The sequence below is a fragment of the Oncorhynchus nerka genome, unplaced genomic scaffold, assembly GCF_034236695.1.
Source record: "Oncorhynchus nerka isolate Pitt River unplaced genomic scaffold, Oner_Uvic_2.0 unplaced_scaffold_1299, whole genome shotgun sequence".
NCBI lineage: Eukaryota > Metazoa > Chordata > Actinopteri > Salmoniformes > Salmonidae > Oncorhynchus > Oncorhynchus nerka.
Genome location: NW_027040044.1, coordinates 57,501 through 77,883, shown reverse-complemented (window position 1 = coordinate 77,883; position 20,383 = coordinate 57,501). Strand labels below are relative to the sequence as shown.

The 20,383-nt window shown below is 44.3% G+C and overlaps 1 protein-coding gene across 1 annotated transcript in view; it reads right to left on the bottom strand.

Annotated features, from left to right (window-relative positions):
* The window catches only part of LOC135568956 (inactive carboxypeptidase-like protein X2), a 68,528-nt gene that overhangs the window by 13,812 nt on the left and 34,333 nt on the right, over nt 1-20,383 (bottom strand). The window contains exons 6-7 of the mRNA XM_065015730.1: nt 20,025-20,164; nt 18,844-18,943 (exon numbers count right to left, since the gene is read on the bottom strand). Coding sequence (XP_064871802.1) covers nt 18,844-18,943; nt 20,025-20,164 — 240 coding nt within the window. The remainder of the gene's footprint in view (nt 1-18,843; nt 18,944-20,024; nt 20,165-20,383) is intronic.

The window sequence follows — 20,383 nt, the reverse complement described above, 5'->3', positions numbered from 1 at the left end:
TGTGTTTTACTCCTGTCTGTCCTGTCTCCATTGTGTTTTACCTCCCTGCTGTGTCCTGTCTCCTGTGTCCTGTCTCCTGTCTCCTTTCTCCACTAGGCATGACATTGTGTTTTACCTCCCTGCTGTGTCCTGTCTCCAGTCTCCAGTCTCCTGTGTCCTGTGTCCTGTGTCCTGTGTCCTGTCTCCTGTCTCCTTTCTCCACTAGGCATGACATTGTGTTTCACCTCCCTGCTGTGTCCTGTCTCCTGTCTCCTGTCTCCAGTCTCCTGTCTCCTGTCTCCACTAGGCATGACATTGTGTTTCACCTCCCTGCTGTGTCCTGTCTCCAGTCTCCTGTCTCCTGTCTCCAGTCTCCTGTCTCCTGTCTCCAGTCTCCTGTCTCCTGTCTCCTGTCTCCAGTCTCCTGTCTCCTGTCTCCACGAGGCATGACATTGTGTTTTACCTCCCTGCTGTCTCCTGTCTCCACTAGGCATGACATTGTGTTTTACCTCCCTGCTGTGTCCTGTCTCCTGTGTCCTGTCTCCTTTCTCCACTAGGCATGACATTGTGTTTTACCTCCTGTCTCCTGTCTCCACGAGGCATGACATTGTGTTTTACCTCCCTGCTGTCTCCTGTCTCCTGTCTCCTGTCTCCTGTCTCCTGTCTCCTGTCTCCACGAGGCATGACATTGTGTTTTACCTCCCTGCTGTCTCCTGTCTCCACTAGGCATGACATTGTGTTTTACCTCCCTGCTGTCTCCTGTCTCCACTATGCATGACATTGTGTTCTACCTCCTGTCTCCTGTCTCCTGTCTCCAGTCTCCAGTCTCCTGTCTCCTGTCTCCAGTCTCCTGTCTCCTGTCTCCACGAGGCATGACATTGTGTTTTACCTCCCTGCTGTCTCCTGTCTCCACTAGGCATGACATTGTGTTTTACCTCCCTGCTGTGTCCTGTCTCCTGTGTCCTGTCTCCTTTCTCCACTAGGCATGACATTGTGTTTCACCTCCCTGCTGTGTCCTGTCTCCTGTCTCCTGTCTCCAGTCCTGTCTCCTGTCTCCAGTCTCTTGTCTCCTGTCTCCTGTCTCCACTAGGCATTACATTGTGTTTTACCTCCCTGCTGTGTCCTGTCTCCTGTGTCCTGTCTCCTGTCTCCTTTCTCCACTAGGCATGACATTGTGTTTTACCTCCCTGCTGTGTCCTGTCTCCAGTCTCCAGTCTCCTGTGTCCTGTGTCCTGTGTCCTGTGTCCTGTCTCCTGTCTCCTTTCTCCACTAGGCATGACATTGTGTTTCACCTCCCTGCTGTGTCCTGTCTCCTGTCTCCTGTCTCCAGTCTCCTGTCTCCTGTCTCCACTAGGCATGACATTGTGTTTCACCTCCCTGCTGTGTCCTGTCTCCAGTCTCCTGTCTCCTGTCTCCACTAGGCATGACATTGTGTTTTACCTCCCTGCTGTGTCCTGTCTCCAGTCTCCTGTCTCCTGTGTCCTGTGTCCTGTGTCCTGTGTCCTATGTCCTGTCTCCAGTCTCCAGTCTCCTGTGTCCTGTCTCCAGTCTCCAGTCTCCTCCTGTGACATTGTGTTTTACCTCCCTCCTGTGTGTCCTGTGTCCTGTCTCCTGTCTCCAGTCTCCTGTCTCCTGTCTCCTGTCTCCTGTCTCCTGTCTCCAGTCTCCTGTCTCCAGTAGGCATGACATTGTGTTTTACCTCCCTGCTGTGTCCTGTCTCCAGTCTCCAGTCTCCTGTGTCCTGTGTCCTGTGTCCTTCTCCAGTCTCCTGTCTCCAGTCTCCTGTCTCCTGTCTCCTGTCTCCTGTCTCCAGTCTCCTGTCTCCAGTCTCCTGTCTCCTGTCTCCAGTAGGCATGACATTTTGTTTTACCTCCCTCCTGTCTCCTGTCTCCACTAGGCATGACATTGTTTGTGCTGATCCTTCTGGAAGCATACATGTGAACTGAACTCACCGTTATGTGCTGAACCTTTGATCCAGCCACAGAAACAGACCGTTTTGATTTCCTACCCATCATGCTGTTCACCCACCCACCCACCCATCCCCACATCTCAGCTCAACCACTGATCTGTGTGTGAGATACAGTGCCAGTTATGAAACTGTTGGTCTGTTGTACCAGACACACGAAGAGCAACACGTTGGTATTCTGCTTTAACGAGTGACTCACTGAGGTCACAAATCTACAAGTGAAGCTTGGTGTAGCTTTTTGTCTTTTAATTAACCAACCCAAAAAATGACCTGTTATAAAATGTTATAAAATGACATGCTATAAAATGACCTGTTATAAAATGACATGTTATAAAATGACATGTTATAAAATGACATGTTATAAAATGACCTGCTATAAAATGTTATAAAATGACCTGTTATAAAATGACCTGTTATAAAATGACCTGTTATAAAATGACCTGTTATAAAATGACCTGTTATAAAATGACCTGTTATAAAATGACCTGCTATAAAATGACCTGTTATAAAATGACCTGTTATAAAATGACCTGTTATAAAATATAAAATGACCTGTTATAAATGACCTGCTATAAAATTATAAAATGACCTAAAATGCCTGTTATAAAAATGACCTGTTATAAAATGACCTGCTAAAATGACCTGTTATAAAATGACATGTTATAAAATGACCTGTTATAAAAAATGACCTGTTATAAAATGACCTGTTATAAAATGACCTGCTATAAAATGACATGTTATAAAATGACCTGTTATAAAATGACCTGTTATAAAATGACCTGTTATAAAATGACCTGTTATAAAATGACCTGCTATAAAATGACCTGTTATAAAATGACCTGTTATAAAATGACCTGCTATAAAATGACCTGTTATAAAATGACCTGTTATAAAATGACCTGTATAAAATGACCTGTTATAAAATGATAAAATGACCTGTTATAAAATGTTATAAAATGACCTGTTATAAAATGACCTGTTATAAAATGACCTGTTATAAAATGTTATAAAATGACCTGTTATAAAATGACCTGTTATAAAATGTTATAAAATGACCTGTTATAAAATGTTATAAAATGACCTGTTATAAAATGTTATAAAATGACCTGTTATAAAATGACCTGTTATAAAATGACCTGTTATAAAATGTTATAAAATGACCTGTTATAAAATGACCTGTTATAAAATGACCTGTTATAAAATGACCTGTTATAAAATGACCTGTTATAAAATGACCTGTTATAAAATGACCTGTTATAAAATGACCTGTTATAAAATGACCTGTTATAAAATGACCTGTTATAAAATGACCTTATAAAATGACCTGTTATAAAATGACCTGTTATAAAATGTTATAAAATGACCTGTTATAAAATGTTATAAAATGACCTGTTATAAAATGACCTGCTATAAAATGTTATAAAATGACCTGTTATAAAATGACCTGCTATAAAATGTTATAAAATGACCTGTTATAAAATGTTATAAAATGACCTGTTATAAAATGACCTGTTATAAAATGACCTGTTATAAAATGACCTGTTATAAAATGACATGTTATAAAATGATAAAATGACCTGTTATAAAATGACCTGTTATAAAATGATAAAATGTTATAAAATGACCTGTTATAAAATGACCTGTTATAAAATGACATAAAATGACCTTTATAAAATGACCTGTTATAAAATGTTATAAAATGACCTGTTATAAAATGACCTGTTATAAAATGACCTGTTATAAAATGACCTGTTATAAAATGACCTGTTATAAAATGACCTGTTATAAAATGACCTGTTATAAAATGACCTGTTATAAAATGACCTGTTATAAAATGACATGTTATAAAATGACCTGTTATAAAATGACCTGTTATAAAATGACATGTTATAAAATGACCTGTTATAAAATGACCTGTTATAAAATGACCTGTTATAAAATGTTATAAAATGACCTGTTATAAAATGACCTGTTATAAAATGACCTGTTATAAAATGACCTGTTATAAAATGACCTGTTATAAAATGTTATAAAATGACATGTTATAAAATGACCTGCTATAAAATGTTATAAAATGACCTGCTATAAAATGACCTGTTATAAAATGACCTGTTATAAAATGACCTGTTATAAAATGTTATAAAATGACATGTTATAAAATGACCTGTTATAAAATGTTATAAAATGACATGTTATAAAATGACCTGCTATAAAATGTTATAAAATGACCTGCTATAAAATGACCTGTTATAAAATGACCTGTTATAAAATGACCTGCTATAAAATGACCTGTTATAAAATGACCTGATAAAATGACCTGTTATAAAATGTTATAAAATGACATGACCTTATAAAATAAAATGACCTGTTATAAAATGTTATAAAATGACCTGTTATAAAATGACCTGTTATAAAATGACCTGTTATAAAATGACCTGTTATAAAATGAAAATGACCTGTTATAAATGACCTGTTATAAAATGACCTGTTATAAAATGTGTAAAATGATAAAAAATGACCTGTTATAAAATGACCTGTTATAAAATGACCTGTTATAAAATGACCTGTTATAAAATGACCTGTTATAAAACATGTTATAAAATGACCTGTTATAAAATGACATGCTATAAAATGACCTGTTATAAAATGACCTGTTATAAAATGACCTGTTATAAAATGACCTGTTATAAAATGACTATAAAATGACCTGTTAAAAATGACCTTTTATAAAATGCTACTAACTTTTTGATACGTCCAGGAAAACAAAACCTGGAACGTCTTGTGTGTGTGTGTGTGTGTGTGTGTGTGTGTGTGTGTGTGTGTGTGTGTGTGTGTGTGTGTGTCTGCTATCTGTCTATCCTGGGTTCACAGTGAAGACATCATGATGATGATTCATCTGCTATCTGACTAACCTGGGTTCAAGTGAAGACATCATGATGATGATTCACACTGTGTGTGGAATGTGTGTGTGTGTGTGTGTGTGTGTGTGTGTGTGTGTGTATCTCTCTGACTAACTGGGGAATAGCAAGTACCTTTTCTATAAGTAGGTCGTTCACAGCCGGGACTTGGTGTTCCCCTCTTTCCACATGCAGAGCCTCCTTTCTTTCTAACAGATAGAGAGACTGTGTGTGTGTGTGTGTGTGTGTGTGTGTGTGTGTGTGTGTGTGTGTGTGAGTGTGTGTGTGTGTGTGTGTGTGTGTGTGTGTGTGTGTGTGTGTGTGTGTGTGTGTGTGTGTGTGTGTGTGTGTGTGTGTGTGTGTGTGTGAGTGTGTGTGTGTGTGTGTGTGTGTGTGTGTGTGTGTGTGTGTGTGTGTGTGTGTGTGTGTGTGTGTGTGTGTGTGTGTGTGTGTGTGTGTGTGTGTGTGTGTGTGTGTGTGTGTGTGTGTGTGTGAAAGTAAGACCATTTTAAGAAGAGCAGCTGGACATGTTTCCTCCCTCCTCTCTGGGACCGCAGCAGAGCGAACTGGATTCTCTTGAAGGAACGTGACTGACAGACGGTACAGTTGGTTCCAGGAACACTAACAACAGCTACAGATATAGTCCTGAATGAATCGTGAATAACGATGAGTGAGAAAGTTACAGACGCACAAATGTCAACGAGGGAGGTTAGCATACCCCCAAGACATGCTAACCTCTCACCATTACAATAACAGGAGGGGAGGTTAGCATACCCCCAAGACATGCTAACCTCTCACCATTACAATAACAGGAGGTTGGCATACCCCCAAGACATGCTAACCTCTCACCATTACAATAACAGGAGGGGAGGTTAGCATACCCCCAAGACATGCTAACCTCTCACCATTACAATAACAGGGGAGGTTAGCATACCTCCAAGACATGCTAACCTCTCACCATTACAATAACAGGGGAGGTTAGCATACCTCCAATAACAGGGGACATATGGCCCTATCCACATCGAGGGACCGCAGTGGAGAAGGTGGAAAGCTTCAAGTTCCTTGGCGTACACATCACTGACAATCTGAAATGGTCCAACCACACAGACATCGTTGTGCAACAGCACCTCTTCAACCGCAGGAGGCTGAAGACATTTGACTTGGCACCTAAGACCCTCACAAACTTTTACAGATGCACCACTGAGAGCATCCTGTAGGACTGTATCACCGCCTGGTACGGCAACTGCACCACTCGCAACCGCAGGGCTCTCCAGAGGGTGGTGTGGTGTGCCCAACACATCACCGGGTGCAAAATGCCTGCCCTCCAGGACACCTACAGCATCCGATGTCACAGGAAGGCCAAAAGATGATCAAGGACAACAACCACCCGAGCCACTGCCTGTTCACCCCGCTATCATCCAGAAGGCGAGGTCAGTACAGGTGCATCAAAGCTGGGACCGAGAGACTGAAAAAACAGCTTCTATCTCAAGGTCATCAGACTGTTAAACAGCCATCACTAGCCAGGTTTCACCTGGTTACTCAACCCTGCACCTTAGAGGCTGCTGCCCTATATACATAGACATGGAATCACTGGTCACTTTAATAATGGAACACTAGTCACTTTACTAATGTTTACATACTGCTTTACTCATTTCATATGTATATACTGTATTTTAGTTAATGCCACTACGACATTGTTCGTCCTAATATTTGTATATTTATTAATTACATTCTTTTACTTTTAGATGTGTGTGTATTGTTGTGAATTGTTAGAAACTACTGCACTGTTGGAGCTAGAAACACAAGCATTTAGTTAGATATTACTGCTCTGTTGGAGCTAGGAACACAAGCATTTAGTTAGATATTACTGCACTGTTGGAGCTAGGAACACAAGCATTTAGTTAGATACTACTGCACTGTTGGAGCTAGAAACACAAGCATTTAGTTAGATATTACTGCACTGTTGGAGCTAGGAACACAAGCATTTAGTTAGATATTACTGCACTGTTGGAGCTAGGAACACAAGCATTTAGTTAGATACTACTGCACTGTTGGAGCTAGGAACACAAGCATTTAGTTAGATATTACTGCACTGTTGGAGCTAGGAACACAAGCATTTAGTTAGATACTACTGCACTGTTGGAGCTAGGAACACAAGCATTTAGTTAGATACTACTGCACTGTTGGAGCTAGGAACACAAGCATTTAGTTAGATATTACTGCACTGTTGGAGCTAGGAACACAAGCATTTAGTTAGATACTACTGCACTGTTGGAGCTAGGAACACAAGCATTTAGTTAGATATTACTGCACTGTTGGAGCTAGGAACACAAGCATTTAGTTAGATATTACTGCACTGTTGGAGCTAGAAACACAAGCATTTAGTTAGATATTACTGCACTGTTGGAGCTAGAAACACAAGCATTTAGTTAGATATTACTGCACTGTTGGAGCTAGAATTAAGAATTTAGGAAGAGAATTGAGCTGAGGAAGAGACATGAGACTTCCATTAATCCCTTGAAGCAACACTTTGCCCATTGCTTTACTGCTCAATGTTGGAGCTTTCCCCACACATATTTAGTTCTAAAATACAAGGCAAATAGGGACACAACTTTAGTTAGATGCCTTACTGGCAGTATCTACTGAATAGTAATATATTAGGACTTTCTATAAAATGGTAGCTATTTCCTGCAAGCGGATGGAGTTAGATCATTACTGCATGAAATACCAGCATGCTCAGCACAAGCATTGTTAGAGTTTCATGATCCAACGTTATGGTCTTTGGCTCCCGAAGAAGTTATTACTGTTGCAGCGTTAATTATTTTGTATTGATTTATATGCTATAAATATTGGTTATCTAATTATCACGTTCAATTTGTCCATTTGGTTTCCATCAAAAGGAATATATATACTGTTGTCCATAATACATTCTCTGCTAATGATGTTTTCTATAGAATGCTTCTAAATGTTTTCAAGAATGCTACTGATGTTTTCTGTAGAATGCTACTGATGTTTTCTAATAGAATGCTATTGATGTTTTCTATAGAATGCTAGCTGATGTTTTCCTGCTGAATGCTACTGATGTTTTCTGTAGAATGCTATGATGTTTTCTGTAGAATGCTACTGATGTTTCTATAGAATGCTACTGATGTTTTCTGTAGAATGCTACTGATGTTTTTTCTATAGAATGCTACTGATGTTTTCTATAGAATGCTACTGATGTTTTCTATAGAATGCTACAGATGTTTTCTATAGAATGCTACTGATGTTTCCTATAGAATGCTACTGATGTTTTCTATAGAATGCTACTGATGTTTTCTGTAGAATGCTACTGATGTTTTCTATAGAATGCTACTGATGTTTTCTGTAGAATGCTACTGATGTTTTCTGTAGAATGCTACTGATGTTTTCTGTAGAATGCTACTGATGTTTTCTGTAGAATGCTACTGATGTTTTCTGTAGAATGCTACTGATGTTTTCTATAGAATGCTACTGATGTTTTCTATAGAATGCTACTGATGTTTTCTATAGAATACTAATTATGTTTTCTATAGAATGCTAATGATGTTTTCTATAGAATGCTACTGATGTTTTCTATAGAATGCTACTGATGTTTTCTATAGAATGCTACTGATGTTTTCTATAGAATGCTACTGATGTTTTCTATAGAATGCTACTGATGTTTTCTATAGAATGCTACTGTCTTCTATAGAATGCTAATGATGTTTTCTATATGTCACGCCCTGGTCTAAGTATTTTGTGTTTTTCTTCATGTATTGGGTCAGGCCAGGGTGTGGCATGGAGTTTTTGTATTGTGGTGTGTTTTGTCTGGGGGTTTTGGTGTGTATGTTAGTGGGATTGTAGCTTAGTAGGGTGTTCTAGGAAAGTCTATGGCTGTCTGGAGTGGTTCTCAATCAGAGGCAGGTGGTTATCGTTGTCTCTGATTGGGAACCATATTTAGGCAGCCATATTCTTTGGTTGTATTGTGGGTGATTGTCCTTAGTTGTCCTTAGTGTCCTGTTTCTGTGTTCGTTTGCACCAGTTTAGGCTGTTTCATTACGTTTATTGTTTTTTTGTAGTATTTGTATTTAGATTCGTGTTACGTTTGTTTATTAAAACATGGATCGCAATATACACGCTGCATTTTGGTCCGACTCTCCTTCACCATTAGAAAACCGTTACACTATAGAATACTACTGATGTCTTCTATAGAATGCTACTGATGTTTTCTATAGTTAGCTAGCCAGCTATTTGTCGTCCTTAACGTAGGAGACACTGCTAGCTAGCCAACAGCTAGCCAACGTCCACCGAATTGAACTTCCTCACTCAACAACCCGGTCGCATTCCGCTTCGCTCCACAGGTAGTATCACATTTTCATTTCATTTCATTACAGTACAACGGTTTGATTTGTTTGATCGTAGCTAGCTACATAGCTAGCTACATAGCCGTCTTTGTATCAAAGATAATTGTGTAGTCTAGAGCGATTTTCTAGGTTAGCTAGCCAGCTATTGTCGTTCTTTTAACGCAACGTAACGTAATCAACACTGCTAGCTAGCCAGCTAGCCCCCGAATAGCAGCACTGTCGAAACTATCACACCCAACGGAACGACTTGATTAGTGAAGTGTCAACAACGCAGCCACTGCCAGCTAGCCTACAAAGTCAACAACGCAGCCTCTGCCAGCTAGCCTACTTCAGCAGTACTGTATCATTTTAATCATTTTAGTCAATAAGATTCTTGCTACGTAAGCTTAACTTTCTGAACATTCGAGACGTGTAGTCCACTTGTCATTCCAATCTCCTTTGCATTAGCGTAGCCTCTTCTGTAGCCTGTCAACTATGTGTCTGTCTATCCCTGTTCTCTCCTCTCTGCACAGACCATACAAACGCTCCACACCGCGTGGCCGCGGCCACCCTAATCTGGTGGTCCCAGCGCGCACGACCCACGTGGAGTTCCAGGTCTCCGGTAGCCTCTGGAACTGCCGATCTGCGGCCAACAAGGCAGAGTCAAATCAAATCAAATCAAATTTTATTTGTCACATACACATGGTTAGCAGATGTTAATGCGAGTGTAGCGAAATGCTTGTGCTTCTAGTTCCGACAATGCAGTGATAACCAACAAGTAATCTAACTAACAATTCCAAAACTACTGTCTTATACACAGTGTAAGGGGATAAGGAATATGTACATAAGGATATATGAATGAGTGATGGTACAGAGCAGCATACAGTAGATGGTATCGAGTACAGTATATACATATGAGATGAGTATGTAGACAAAGTAAACAAAGTGGCATAGTTAAAGTGGCTAGTGACATAAGAATGCAGTCGATGATCTAGAGTACAGTATATACATATGCATATGAGATGAATAATGTAGGGAAAGTAACATTATATAAGGTAGCATTGTTTAAAGTGGCTAGTGATATATTTACATCATTTCCCATCAATTCCCATTATTAAAGTGGCTGGAGTTGGGTCAGTGTCAATGACAGTGTGTTGGCAGCAGCCACTCAATGTTAGTGGTGGCTGTTTAACAGTCTGATGGCCTTGAGATAGAAGCTGTTTTTCAGTCTCTCGGTCCCAGCTTTGATGCACCTGTACTGACCTCGCCTTCTGGATGATAGCGGGGTGAACAGGCAGTGGTTCGGGTGGTTGATGTCCTTGATGATCTTTATGGCCTTCCTGTAACATCGGGTGGTGTAGGTGTCCTGGAGGGCAGGTAGTTTGCCCCCGGTGATGCGTTGTGCAGACCTCACTACCCTCTGGAGAGCCTTACGGTTGAGGGCGGAGCAGTTGCCGTACCAGGCGGTGATACAGCCCGCCAGGATGCTCTCGATTGTGCATCTGTAGAAGTTCGTGAGTGCTTTTGGTGACAAGCCGAATTTCTTCAGCCTCCTGAGGTTGAAGAGGCGCTGCTGCGCCTTCTTCACGACGCTGTCAGTGTGAGTGGACCAATTCAGTTTGTCTGTGATGTGTATGCCGAGGAACTTAAAACTTGCTACCCTCTCCACTACTGATCCATCGATGTGGATAGGGGGTGTTCCCTCTGCTGTTTCCTGAAGTCCACAATCATCTCCTTAGTTTTGTTGACGTTGAGTGTGAGGTTATTTTCCTGACACCACACTCCGAGGGCCCTCACCTCCTCCCTGTAGGCCGTCTCGTCGTTGTTGGTAATCAAGCCTACCACTGTTGTGTCGTCCGCAAACTTGATGATTGAGTTGGAGGCGTGCGTGGCCACGCAGTCGTGGGTGAACAGGGAGTACAGGAGAGGGCTCAGAACGCACCCTTGTGGGGCCCCGTGTTGAGGATCAGCGGGGAGGAGATGTTGTTGCCTACCCTCACCACCTGGGGGCGGCCCGTCAGGAAGTCCAGTACCCAGTTGCACAGGGCGGGGTCGAGACCCAGGGTCTCGAGCTTGATGACGAGCTTGGAGGGTACTATGGTGTTGAATGCCGAGCTGTAGTCGATGAACAGCATTCTCACATAGGTATTCCTCTTGTCCAGGTGGGTTAGGGCAGTGTGCAGTGTGGTTGAGATTGCATCGTCTGTGGACCTATTTGGGCGGTAAGCAAATTGGAGTGGGTCTAGGGTGTCAGGTAGGGTGGAGGTGATATGGTCCTTGACTAGTCTCTCAAAGCATTTCATGATGACGGAAGTGAGTGCTACGGGCGGTAGTCGTTTAGCTCAGTTACCTTAGCTTTCTTGGGAACAGGAACAATGGTGGCCCTCTTGAAGCATGTGGGAACAGCAGACTGGTATAGGGATTGATTGAATATGTCCGTAAACACACCGGCCAGCTGGTCTGCGCATGCTCTGAGGGCGCGGCTGGGGATGCCGTCTGGGCCTGCAGCCTTGCGAGGGTTAACACGTTTAAATGTCTTACTCACCTCGGCTGCAGTGAAGGAGAGACCGCATGTTTTCGTTGCAGGCCGTGTCAGTGGCACTGTATTGTCCTCAAAGCGGGCAAAAAGTTATTTAGTCTGCCTGGGAGCAAGACATCCTGGTCCGTGACTGGGCTGGGTTTCTTCTTGTAGTCCGTGATTGACTGTAGACCCTGCCACATGCCTCTTGTGTCTGAGCCATTGAATTGAGATTCCACTTTGTCTCTGTACTGGCGCTTAGCTTGTTTAATAGCCTTGCGGAGGGAATAGCTGCATTGTTTATATTCGGACATATTACCAGACACCTTGCCCTGATTAAAAGCAGTGGTTCGCGCTTTCAGTTTCACGCGAATGCTGCCATCAATCCACGGTTTCTGGTTTGGGAATGTTTTTATCGTTGCTATGGGAACGACATCTTCGACGCACGTTCTAATGAACTCGCACACCGAATCAGCGTATTCGTCAATATTTCCATCTGACGCAATACGAAACATGTCCCAGTCCACGTGATGGAAGCAGTCTTGGAGTGTGGAGTCAGCTTGGTCTGACCAGCGTTGGACAGACCTCAGCGTGGGAGCCTCTTGTTTTAGTTTCTGCCAGTAGGCAGGGATCAGCAAAATGGAGTCGTGGTCAGCTTTTCCGAAAGGGGGGCGGGGCAGGGCCTTATATGCGTCGCGGAAGTTAGAGTAACAATGATCCAAGGTTTTACCACCCCTGGTTGCGCAATCGATATGCTGGTAAAATTTAGGAGTCTTGTTTTCAGATTAGCTTTGTTAAAATCCCCAGCTACAATGAATGCAGCCTCCGGATAAATGGTTTCCAGTTTGCAAAGAGTTAAATAAAGTTCGTTCAGAGCCATCGATGTGTCTGCTTGGGGGGATATATACGGCTGTGATTATAATCGAGGAGAATTCTCTTGGAAGATAATGCGGTCTACATTTGATTGTGAGGAATTCTAAATCAGGTGAACAGAAGGATTTGAGTTCCTGTATGTTTCCTTCATCACACCATGTCTCGTTAGTCATGAGGCATACGCCCCGCCACTCTTCTTACCAGAAAGATGTTTGTTTCTGTCGGCGCGATGCGTGGAGAAACCCGTTGGCTGCACCGCATCGGATAGCGTCTTCCCAGTAAGCCATGTTTCTGTGAAGCAGAGAACGTTGCAGTCTCTGATGTCCCTCTGGAATGCTACCCTTGCTCGGATTTCGTCAACCTTGTTGTCAAGAGACTGGACATTGGCAAGAAGAATGCTGGGGAGTGGTGCGCGATGTGCCCTTTTTCGGAGTCTGACCAGAACACCGCCTCGTTTCCCTCTTTTTAGGAGTCGTTTCCTTGGGTCGCTGCATGCGATCCATTCCGTTGTCCTGTTTGTAAGGCAGAACACCGGATCCGCGTCGCGGAAAACAAATTCTTGGTCGTACTGATGGTGAGTTGGCGCTGATCTTATATTCAGTAGTTCTTCTCGACTGTATGTAATGAAACCTAAGATGACCTGGGGTACTAATGTAAGAAATAACACGTAAAAAACAAAAACTGCATAGTTTCCTAGGAACGCGAAGCGAGGCGGCCATCTCAGTCGGCGCCAGTGTTCATCTCAGCCTATGCCTGCCTCCCTCCAGTCCCTCGACTTCTTGGCACTGACGGAAACATGGATCACCACAGATAACACTGCTACTCCTACTGCTCTCTCTTCGTCCGCCCACGTGTTCTCGCACACCCCGAGAGCTTCTGGTCAGCGGGGTGGTGGCACCGGGATCCTCATCTCTCCCAAGTGGTCATTCTCTCTTTCTCCCCTTACCCATCTGTCTATCGCCTCCTTTGAATTCCATGCTGTCACAGTTACCAGCCCTTTCAAGCTTAACATCCTTATCATTTATCGCCCTCCAGGTTCCCTCGGAGAGTTCATCAATGAGCTTGATGCCTTGATAAGCTCCTTTCCTGAGGACGGATCACCTCTCACAGTTCTGGGCGACTTTAACCTCCCCACGTCTACCTTTGACTCATTCCTCTCTGCCTCCTTCTTTCCACTCCTCTCCTCTTTTGACCTCACCCTCTCACCTTCCCCCTACTCACAAGGCAGGCAATACGCTCGACCTCATCTTTACTAGATGCTGTTCTTCCACTGACCTCATTGCAACTCCCCCAAGTCTCCGACCACTACCTTGTATCCTTTTCCCTCTCGCTCTCATCCAACACTTCCCACACTGCCCCTACTGGATGGTATCGCGCCGTCCCAACCTTCGCTCTCTCTCCCCCGCTACTCTCTCCTCTTCCATCCTATCATCTCTTCCCTCTGCTCAAACCTTCTCCAACCTATCTCCTGATTCTGCCTCCTCAACCCTCCTCTCCTCCCTTTCTGCATCCTTTGACTCTCTATGTCCCCTATCCTCCAGGCCGGCTCGGTCCTCCCCTCCCGCTCCGTGGCTCGACGACTCATTGCGAGCTCACAGAACAGGGCTCCGGGCAGCCGAGCGGAAATGGAGGAAAACTCGCCTCCCTGCGGACCTGGCATCCTTTCACTCCCTCCTCTCTACATTTTCCTCTTCTGTCTCTGCTGCTAAAGCCACTTTCTACCACTCTAAATTCCAAGCATCTGCCTCTAACCCTAGGAAGCTCTTTGCCACCTTCTCCACCCTCCTGAATCCTCCCCCCCCCCCCCTCCTCCCTCTCTGCAGATGACTTCGTCAACCATTTTGAAAAGAAGGTCGACGACATCCGATCCTCGTTTGCTAAGTCAAACGACACCGCTGGTTCTGCTCACACTGCCCTACCCTGTGCTCTGACCTCTTTCTCCCTCTCTCTCCAGATGAAATCTCGCGTCTTGTGACGGCCGGCCGCCCAACAACCTGCCCGCTTGACCCTATCCCCTCCTCTCTTCTCCAGACCATTTCCGGAGACCTTCTCCCTTACCTCACCTCGCTCATCAACTCATCCCTGACCGCTGGCTACGTCCCGTCCGTCTTCAAGAGAGCGAGAGTTGCACCCCTTCTGAAAAAACCTACACTCGATCCCTCCGATGTCAACAACTACAGACCAGTATCCCTTCTTTCTTTTCTCTCCAAAACTCTTGAACGTGCCGTCCTTGGCCAGCTCTCCCGCTATCTCTCTCAGAATGACCTTCTTGATCCAAATCAGTCAGGTTTCAAGACTAGTCATTCAACTGAGACTGCTCTTCTCTGTATCACGGAGGCGCTCCGCACTGCTAAAGCTAAATCTCTCTCCTCTGCTCTCATCCTTCTAGACCTATCGGCTGCCTTCGATACTGTGAACCATCAGATCCTCCTCTCCACCCTCTCCGAGTTGGGCATCTCCGGCGCGGCCCACGCTTGGATTGCGTCCTACCTGACAGGTCGCTCCTACCAGGTGGCGTGGCGAGAATCTGTCTCCTCACCACGTGCTCTCACCACTGGTGTCCCCCAGGGCTCTGTTCTAGGCCCTCTCCTATTCTCGCTATACACCAAGTCACTTGGCTCTGTCATAACCTCACATGGTCTCTCCTATCATTGCTATGCAGACGACACACAATTAATCTTCTCCTTTCCCCCTTCTGACGACCAGGTGGCGAATCGCATCTCTGCATGTCTGGCAGACATATCAGTGTGGATGACGGATCATCACCTCAAGCTGAACCTCAGCAAGACGGAGCTGCTCTTCCTCCCGGGAAGGACTGCCCGTTCCATGATCTCGCCATCACGGTTGACAACTCCATTGTGTCCTCCTCCCAGAGCGCTAAGAACCTTGGCGTGATCCTGGACAACACCCTGTCGTTCTCAAATAACATCAAGGCGGTGGCCCGTTCCTGTAGGTTCATGCTCTACAACATCCGCAGAGTACGACCCTGCCTCACACAGGAAGCGGCGCAGGTCCTAATCCAGGCACTTGTCATCTCCCGTCTGGATTACTGCAACTCGCTGTTGGCTGGGCTCCCTGCCTGTGCCATTAAACCCCTACAGCTCATCCAGAACGCCGCAGCCCGTCTGGTGTTCAACCTTCCCAAGTTCTCTCACGTCACCCCGCTCCTCCGCTCTCTCCACTGGCTTCCAGTTGAAGCTCGCATCCGCTACAAGACCATGGTGCTTGCCTACGGAGCTGTGAGGGGAACGGCACCTCAGTACCTCCAGGCTCTGATCAGGCCCTACACCCAAACAAGGGCACTGCGTTCATCCACCTCTGGCCTGCTCGCCTCCCTACCACTGAGGAAGTACAGCTCCCGCTCAGCCCAGTCAAAACTGTTCGCTGCTCTGGCCCCCCAATGGTGGAACAAACTCCCTCACGACGCCAGGACAGCGGAGTCAATCACCACCTTCCGGAGACACCTGAAACCCCACCTCTTTAAGGAATACCTAGGATAGGATAAAGTAATCCTTCTCACCCCCCTTAAAAGATTTAGATGCACTATTGTAAAGTGGCAGTTCCACTGGATGTCATAAGGTGAACGCACCAATTTGTAAGTCGCTCTGGATAAGAGCGTCTGCTAAATGACTTAAATGTAAATGTAAATGTCTAATGATGTTTCCTATAGAATGCTAATGATGTTTTCAATAAAATGCTAATGCTATGGTCTATAGAATGTTAATGCTGTTTTCTAGAGAATGCTACTGATGTTTTCTATAGAATGCTAATGATGTTTTCTATAGAATGCTAATGATGTGTTCTATAGAATTCTAATGCTGTTTTCTATAGAATGCTAATGATGGAATTGAATGAAGATAAAACAATATCCTGTGTACTACTATGCCATTGATTGTGTTATTGTGTTATCATTGGTTGATGATACACACGTGGTAATACACACTGGACATGTCAGATACTGGAGTGGCATTTTGAACTCTGATAGCTGGGTTTGGTGGAGTAATGTCAGATCTATGGACACATAATGAGAACACAGAGTCTACTATAATACATCTCTATATGGCATGTATGGACACAGAATGAGAACAGAGAGTCTACTATAATACATCTCTATATGGCATGTATGGACACAGAATGAGAACAGAGAGTCTACTATAATACATCTCTATATGGAATGTATGGACACAGAATGAGAACAGAGAGTCTACTATAATACATCTCTATATGGCATGTATGGACACAGAATGAGAACACAGATACTACAGAGTTTGCTGCACTAAAAGTAAAGGGGCTGAATAATTTTGCACGCCCAATTTTTCAGTTTTTGATTTGTTAAAAAAGTTTGAAATATCCAATAAATGTCGTTCCACTTCATGATTGTGTCCCACTTGTTGTTGATTCTTCACAAAAAAATACAGTTTTATATCTTTATGTTTGAAGCCTGAAATGTGGCAAAAGGTCGCAAAGTTCAAGGGGGCCGAATACTTTCGCAAGGCACTGTAGGGGGGGACACTCTTGACCCAAACTGCTACAGACCTATATCTATCCTACTCTGCTTTTCTAAGGTCTTCGAAAGCCAAGTCAACAAACAGATTACCGACCATTTCGAATCCCACCATACCTTCTCCGCTATGCAAGCTGGTTTCAGAGCTGGTCATGGGTGTACCTCAGCCACGCTCAAGGTCCTAAACGATATCTTAACCGCCATCGATAAGAAACATTACTGTGCAGCCGTATTCATTGACCTGGCCAAGGCTTTAGACTCTGTCAATCACCACATCCTCATCGCCAGACTCGATAGCCTTGATTTCTCAAATGATTGCCTTGCCTGGTTCACCAACTACTTCTCTGATAGAGTTAAGTGTGTCAAATCGGAGGGTCTGTTGTCTGGACCTCTGACAGTCTCTATGGGGGTGACCACAGGGTTAAATTCTTGGACCAACTCTCTTCTCTGTATACATCAATGATGTCGCTCTTGCTGCTGGTGATTCTCTGATCCACCTCTACGCAGACGACACCATTCTGTATACTTCTGGCAATTCTTTGGACACTGTGTTAACAAATCTCCAGACGAGCTTCAATGCCATACAACTCTCCTTCCGTTGCCTCCAATTGCTCTTAAATACAAGTAAAACTAAATGCATGCTCTTCAACCGATCGCTGCCCGCACCTGCTCGCCCGCCCAACATCACTACTCTGGACGGTTCTGACTTAGAATATGTGGACAACTACAAATACCTAGGTGTCTGGTTAGACTGTAAACTCTCCTTCCAGACTCACATCAAACATCTCCAATCCAAAGTTAAATCTAGAATTGGCTTCCTATTTCACAACAAAGCATCCTTCAATCATGCTGCCAAACATACCCTCGTAAAACTGACTATCCTACCGATCCTCGACTTCGGCGATGTAATTTACAAAATAGCCTCCAATACCCTACTCAATAAATTGGATGCAGTCTATCACAGTGCAATCCGTTTTGTCACCAAAGCCCCATACACTACCCACCACTGCGACCTGTATGCTCTCGTTGGCTGGTCCTCACTTCACACTCGTCGCCAAACCCACTGGCTCCATGTCATCTACAAGTCTCTGCTCGCTAAAGCCCCGCCTTATCTCAGCTCGCTGGTCACCATAGCAGCACCCACCTGTAGCACGCGCTCCAGCAGGTATATCTCTCTGGTCACCCCCAAAACCAATTCTTCCTTTGGCCGCCTTTCCTTCCAGTTCTCTGCTGCCAATGACTGGAACGAACTACAAAAATCTCTGAAACTGGAAACACTTATCTCCCTCACTAGCTTTAAGCACCAGCTGTCAGAGCAGCTCACAGATTACTGCACCTGTACATAGCCCATCTATAATTTAGCCCAAACAACTACCTGTCCCCCTACTGTATTTATTTATTTATTTATTTTGCTCCTTTGCACCCCGTTATTTCTATTTCTTCTTTGCACATTCTTCCACTGCAAATCTACCATTCCAGTGTTTTACTTGCTATATTGTATTTACTTCGCCACCATGGCCTTTTTTTGCCTTTACCTCCCTTATCTCACCTCATTGGCTCACATTGTATACAGACTTATTTTTCTACTGTATTATTGACTGTATGTTTTGTTTTACTCCATGTGTAACTCTGTGTCGTTGTATCTGTCGAGCTGCTTTGCTTTATAATGGCCAGGTCACGGGTTGTAAATGAGAACTTGTTCTCAACTTGCCTAACTGGTTAAATAAAGGTGAAATAAATCAATAAAATAAATGTATCTCTACCTGTTCTGATGTCATGGCCGATCCCTTCCACTTGGATGGTGGCGTTGGCTATGCCCCGCCCCTGCATGTCCCAGACAATGCCTTTGATCCCACGATGCACCTGTGTATGAAAGGTCAGAGGTCAAAGATCAACTGACTGAATAATAATAATAACAACAATAATAATATGTAACGTATCATATATAATATTAATTTGAGCACATTGTTCGCTAGCTAACGTTATCTTACTGGCTCGCTAGCTAACGTTATCTTACTGGCTCGCTAGCTAATGTTATCTTACTGGCTCGCTAGCTAACGTTAGATTATCTTACTGGCTGGCTAGCTAACGTTATCTTACTGGCTCGCTAGCTAATGTTATCTTACTGGCTCGCTAGCTAATGTTATCTTACTGGCTCGCTAGCTAATGTTATCTTACTGGCTCACTAGCTAACGTTATCTTACTGGCTGGCTAGCTAACATTATCTTACTGCCTGGCTAGCAAGCGTTATCTTACTGCCTGGCTAGCAAGCGTTATCTTACTGGCTGGCTAGCTATCATGACCTTCTTTGGACTCTACGCCCTCTCTAGACTCTACGCCCTCTCTAGACTCTACACCCTCTCTGGACTCTACGCCCTCTCTAGACTCTACGCCCTCTCTAGACTCTACACCCTCTCTAGACTCTACACACTCTCTAGACTCTACACCCTCTCTGGACTCTAAGCCCTCTCTGGAATCTACAGCCTCTCTAGACTCTACGCCCTCTCTAGACTCTACACCCTCTCTAGACTCTACGCCCTCTCTGGACTCTACGCCCTCTCTAGACTCTACGACCTCTCTAGACTCTACGACCTCTCTGGACTCTACACCCTCTCTGGACTCTACACCCTCTCTGGACTCTACACCCTCTCTAGACTCTACACCCTCTCTGGACTCTACACCCTCTCTGGACTCTACACCCTCTCTAGACTCTACACACCCTCTCTGGACTCTACGCCCTCTCTAGACTCTACGCCCTCTCTGGACTCTACGCCCTTTCTAGACTCTACGACCTCTCTGGACTCTACACCCTCTCTAGACTCTACACACCCTCTCTGGACTCTACACCCTCTCTAGACTCTACGCCCTCTCTAGACTCTACACCCTCTCTGGACTCTACGCCCTCTCTGGACTCTACACCCTCTCTGGACTCTACATACTGTACCTGCTCCATGAAGACGAGCAGAGACTCCCGGTTGTTTTCCCACTCCTCCGCCAGCTCACTCTCATGGGGGAACTTGTCACATCCCACGTACATCGACAGCTCAAAGCAGTTGGTGTGCAAGTAGCTGAAGTCGTTCATACCTGCCGACACAGAGACAGTGGTGCTACTGCACTGTAACACTGAGAGACGGGGGGCTAGTCGTTCATACCTGCCGACACAGAGACAGTGGTGCTACTGCACTGTAACACTGAGAGACAGGGGGCTAGTCGTTCATACCTGCCGACACAGAGACAGTGGTGCTACTGCACTGTAACACTGAGAGACAGGGGGTTAGTCAATCATACCTGCCGACACAGAGA